Source organism: Olea europaea, chromosome 10 (genome assembly GCF_002742605.1).
Source record: "Olea europaea var. sylvestris chromosome 10, O_europaea_v1, whole genome shotgun sequence".
Taxonomy (NCBI): Eukaryota; Viridiplantae; Streptophyta; class Magnoliopsida; order Lamiales; family Oleaceae; genus Olea; species Olea europaea.
The window spans coordinates 21,634,568-21,639,929 of NC_036246.1; the positions used below are offsets into that span (position 1 = coordinate 21,634,568).

At 35.4% G+C, this 5,362-nt stretch overlaps 1 protein-coding gene across 2 annotated transcripts; it reads right to left on the reverse strand.

Moving 5' to 3' along the window:
• Positions 1-6: 6 nt before the first annotated feature.
• Positions 7-2,632, reverse strand: LOC111401483 (pectinesterase 1-like). Of its 2 annotated transcripts, XM_023029223.1 has the most exons (3): positions 1,466-2,632; positions 905-927; positions 7-499 (listed from the first exon to the last, which is right to left on the reverse strand). In XM_023029223.1, the coding sequence occupies exons 1-3, from the start codon at positions 2,517-2,519 to the stop codon at positions 23-25; spliced, it is 1,554 nt and encodes a 517-aa protein (XP_022884991.1). In that variant the 5' UTR covers positions 2,520-2,632; the 3' UTR covers positions 7-22. The 2 variants fall into 2 exon arrangements, with proteins under 2 accessions (XP_022884991.1, XP_022884990.1); XM_023029222.1 differs by lacking the exon at positions 905-927 and having other exon boundaries at positions 7-699.
• Positions 2,633-5,362: the final 2,730 nt, after the last annotated feature.

Here is a 5,362-nt window from a genome sequence, read left to right on the forward strand (position 1 = left end):
GCATTCATCAGTTTCCTATTCTTTAGGTCGACTCAAACACCACATTTGCATCGGGCAACCAAGAAGCTCCATCAATGAGGGACTGTACACTATATTTTGAGGCCTCGGCCGGTGTAAGAGTGGGCTTAAACCCAGCCCACTTAACCCTATCCGCCACACTCGATCCAAGCCCAGTATTCCGATACTCGGCATAGAAAATGCTACTTGGAGGATCCACATTACTGACCCATGAAATCCATCCCTGTGGTCTCAAGAATCCACCAATTTCAGTTTCCATAATAACCGTTGTCGAAAAATCCTTCCAGGGCCGGCCCAAATACGTCGGGGCTGTAAGGTTGTCCAATGGGCTCATGGTACACCTTTGAATTGAAATGCCACTGTTTTGATTAGGGTCCTTTTTGCCCTGAGCAGTTATGGTCACAAATTGGTTAGGCAGTGGCTGTCTAGGCATAATGTTGCAATTCTGTAACACCACGGCCGAGTTGCCGAAGATGAAGTCAATGGTACCAGTGATATCACAATCACGGTAGAATTGGCGGTTCGAGTGTGCATATAGGGTGTCCTGAAACCCATCAAACGAGCACCTGTAGAATACTGACATATCGGAACCGGCCCTTAGAGCAACTGCCTGGTGCTTTATCGCTCCGGCCGTGTTTTTGAACCTGATATCTCTTGCGATGAATCCTTTGCCCGCAGCAGCTGATAAATACAAAATGTAACGTTAGTGTCACATCTAGAAGATGATTGCCCTTAAGTTACCTAGTTTAGCTTTGACAAGTTCATAGAAATGATCTTTTTGAGATTACTAAGGTCAAAAATTGATTAGTTGCTGCTGCAGGCCCCAACCACTTGACCAAAAAATGATTTTGAAAAAGAATTATGTAAGCTTAAATTGCACATGGTGGGGCCTGGGTTTTGCGACATTTGCTGACAAAAACACAAAAATTCACCAGTGTTTAATTGGAGAGATTAATCCATCTGCTCATAGTCACATGGCAACATCAGACAAAACCATGTGTTATTTTTTTGGTGGAGGGGTTTCCTAAATTATTGTCTAAAAGATTTAAACAAAATTACATGTACATAATTTAAATTTCATCTTCAACAAATTTTCTCATATTGGTGAGAATTTATTATTATTATTATTATTTTATATTAAAATCTTACATGTGATCAATTTTTAATAATAGGTACATCTTTAAAAGTTAATCTTGACAAGAGAGATTCTATCCTTAACAAATCAAGATTACTAATTTTAACCTTAAACACACCAAGATTATTTATTTTAATTGTTAGATGGGTGAATCAAATAATGTATTTCTTTACAGATGGGGATGATCTCAAATTAGAACCTAAGTGACTAAACAAATAATCAAGGAATTAATAATTTTTAAAGGTGAAAAAAAAAAAAGGAAATTCAATAGCAAAATAGTTTATTATATTAGAAGTGTAAAAGAAAACTTACCAAATGTGGCTGTGGAGAAAGTTGGGGTACCATCGACAAAATTCAAGCTGCCGGAAATTATGGTGGCCGTCTTTCCGTCGCCGTAGATCATCACATTCCACAAAGATTTATCCAAAATCACATTCTCTACATACTCACCAGCTTTAACATATATAACAAATCTTGTTTTGCTCTTTTTTGGAATCCTTGCCACCGCCTCTTTTATAGTCTTGACATCGCCACCGTCCTTCGCCACTGTCAAATTCGGCTGCGGCATCGCCTCCTGGAGAAGCCGCCGGTCACCCGCTGGGACCCAAGCGGGCAACCCAGAATCCACCGCCCCCAAAAGCTTTCTATGAATCGGAAACCCAAAATCTCCAAGCATTCCGAGCAGTTTAGATACAATGGCTAAACTATTGCTGGCATATTCAGTGGAATTCGCCATCAGAAGCTTCACATCTTCAACTAAACTCGCGTTCGCGTCATTGAGAGCATCTAAGCACGTTTCTTGATCTGTAATAATAGTGCTTAGCCACGTTTTCAGATCCTCGATCTTGGGTACTGAAATCAACTTCTCCCCATTATTCACATTCATGGTGGAAATAGAGTCGTTGAGATAGTCTACAGCTTCATCTAACACGATTTTACAGACTTTCAGCGCTTCTTTAACTCGTGTGTCCTTCGTTCTGTTCATCCATTCCTCTGGGAATGTAGACAATTTCTCCAGAGAATCCATAACCACTTTTAAAGAAATATGGAAAATCTTTTCTGGGTCAGTCGAATTTGAGGAATCCATTGATGACAAGCTCGTGAAACACGATTCTTGATACTGGGTCACACTGCAAACACCTTTGATTGCCGCTGCTGAATAAGTTTGAGTTGAAGGCACCGCATTGGAGTCATTTTTGTTCTTGTTATGAACAATGGTTCCAACTACTGCTCCAATAATCAAAACAACCAAAACTATTAGTGAAATGCCGAGAATAATTAGACGCTTACGTGTTTTTCTTTTGAAAGCTAGTTCTTCCTGTGGATCGACTTTGCCATAGCCGTTGAATGACTTGATTGTGTCCATTGGAGCAAACCAAATCTGGGATTTTCAGTATGAAAAATCTGAGGTTTGGAAATGAGAGTTTGTTGATAAAGAGATGGTTGGATTTAGAGCTTTTGAGCCGTGTTCTATGTCTTATCGAATGGTGGCACTTTATAGTACCGTGGGTGAGTGGGGTGGGGGTGGGGGTGGGCGTAGGGGAGAACGTAGTATTGGTATCACCCTTTTTCATTCTTTGGAAGTTGAAACCAATGGACAAACGTTAGATCGCTTTCACAATATTATTAAAAAACAATGACCTGTATTATTTCAACTTTTTCTTTCATTGGCCCAGTAAGATTTCACTCACACTCAAATGAAAATCAAGTAATAAGAATGGTGTGTGGAGTTTTATCGAAGATAAGGAAGATTCGGGTAGCTCGCTAAATATAAATAATATATAAGTAAAAAAATAAAATGAAGTGAAAAAATAAAAAAGATTAGGGGTATTTTTAAGAATGTCCAATTTTAAAGGTATGAGTTGAAAAGTATCCACTCATTTGAATTTAGTGCCAATATGTCTATTATGTCCTTAATGAAAAACTACATTTTAAAATGGTATTCTCGACATTTTAAATGTCGTTCTCAACATTTGATTTTTTTATCAATTTGTCACGAATTTTGAGAAATGACTTCCATGAGAAGTTACATTAAAATAATATTTCTCGACATTTCATATGTCATTCTCGATATTTGAACATCGTTTCATTTGTCTAGAATGATATTTCATTTTGAACGTCACATTTCTCTACATTTAAAAATGTCTTTCTTGACATTTCTGAATCAATGAAAAATATAGCATTTATTATGATTTGATATGTATACTTTTTGAAATAAATGTAACAGGTTATGTATCAAAATTTTATTGGCTAATGACAATATTGCAAAAATGTCCATTTTTTTGTTTTAATGTGGAATCATAAATTATTGATAAGAGTATTTTGGTATAAATTCTTTCATATTAGATATTTTTGTAATGGCGAACATTTTTACAAATGATTAAATAAAAATGAACATTTTGTGAAATTTCCTAATAAATTATATGCGACTTGGAGATTGCTTAAGTGAAGAAGGGATGAACTCTCCAGTTGTATTTAGCTAATAAAGCATGTGGGCCACTAAGAAAGAGTTGTGTGCGCTGAATGGCACGAAGAAGGTGGTTTCGTAGATTTATTGAAGCATGTTCATCTTGTAATAGGTTAATATGTCGGTACGCATTTGAATACGGGATATGATCACAAATTTACATATTTCTCCTTCAAGTAGCAATTCCAAAAATGATCAACGGTCAAAAAAAATTTACTTGAATGAAGATGAGAAATAATATGAGACGCAGTGTAGTTTGATTAACATTTAATAGTACTCCATGAATGGCGCGTGTGCGCGCGCGCGCTATTATTAGTAAAAAAATATGCCAAGCTTTATCTGGAAAAAGATATTTAGAATACTAAGAGTAGTGCTTTAAGTATCTTTTGTGCAACTGAACGATATTATTATCTTTTTCTTACGACCTCACTCTTTGAAAGTACTTTTTGCGAATAAAAACAATTCGATATAATAAATCTAAGTATATTGGATTACAAATATCGACAATTGATTCACTCCGTTTTGAGTATGGGCTCATTGTATATATTACTAATATATCTTTTTTATTATTATTATTAGAAAAAATATAAATTTCCTAATTTGAATATGATATAAAGCCATATACATGATGACAAGTCGCAAAAGATCCATTTTAATACGTAGTGGGAATTAAAATTTGAAGTCGTGGGGGAAATTGTCAAATGGTTACTTTTACGAGATGGTGCCGCGTAAATTAGTTTACTTTCATGGGTACCTTTCCCCAGCAGGATATTTTGTGATATACATGCGGGTACAACTACAGTAGCACACTGTACCATTGCTTTCAATTATTAAAAGGTCAAATCACAACATTAAGAGCTCTCACCGCCTCGTCCATGAAACAACGTGAGGGAGGTAAATCGCGGGATGTGTCTCACCAGGCCAGGGAACAAGAGCTTGTCTATACACTGGTGTCCACAAAGAATCCAATTTCATATCTCAAGAATCGAACTGTCACACTACAGCTGTTTGCAAGACTGAGACTATCTCACTTCTATCATTTATACCATTGGACCAAGTGTGAGACTAGTGGGTCCTAGACTTCCATTGAATTCGAGAAAAAAATTATATATGATTTTTGTTAAAAAAATATTATTGTATTTATGTTTGAAAAAAATCTTATTGAATAATAAATTTATAGTAGGTCACATGAATTAAACGATCAACTAACGATGTTTAGTATATCATTTCTCTTAAATTTCGTATTGCTAATGTCATATTTGAATTGAGAATAGAAGCATAGTTGCTTCTATTACTTCGATATTGTTCTTGTAATATATATATATATATTACAATTAAAAATGTATGTCTTTTCTGGTAAAATAATGTAATAATAAAATGTGAAAATGATTGGGATTTGCACAGGCTTGCATGTCTGAGCACAACCCTCAACACTGATTGCGCCTCTCCACTTGGAAGATGTTGGAGAAATTTCATCTTCCGCCAGTGAACTTTTAATAAAATCTCAACTATGCCACTAAACTTTAATTTATTCCAATTTGATCGTTGCACTTCAATATAATTTTAAATTTCACAACCTATCATCCTCACTACGAAAATTTATGATTTGGCAGCCATAACATAATCGATTTTACATAATTATTACGCAGCACCTTAGAAATACTAATAGTAAAATGAAGGTTATGGCACTATTAAAAGGTTAAAATGTGCATTTTTTTATTTTTATTTTATCTTAAAACTTT

Bases quoted from the DNA above. Each gene is read 5' to 3' on its own strand.
- LOC111401483 (XM_023029222.1), bottom strand. From the start codon at position 2,519: ATGGACACAATCAAGTCATTCAACGGCTATGGCAAAGTCGATCCACAG. The intron at 700-1,465 runs GTAAGTTTTCTT...TGTATTTATCAG, and splicing joins TTTCTCCACAGCCACATTTG to CTGCTGCGGGCAAAGGATTC.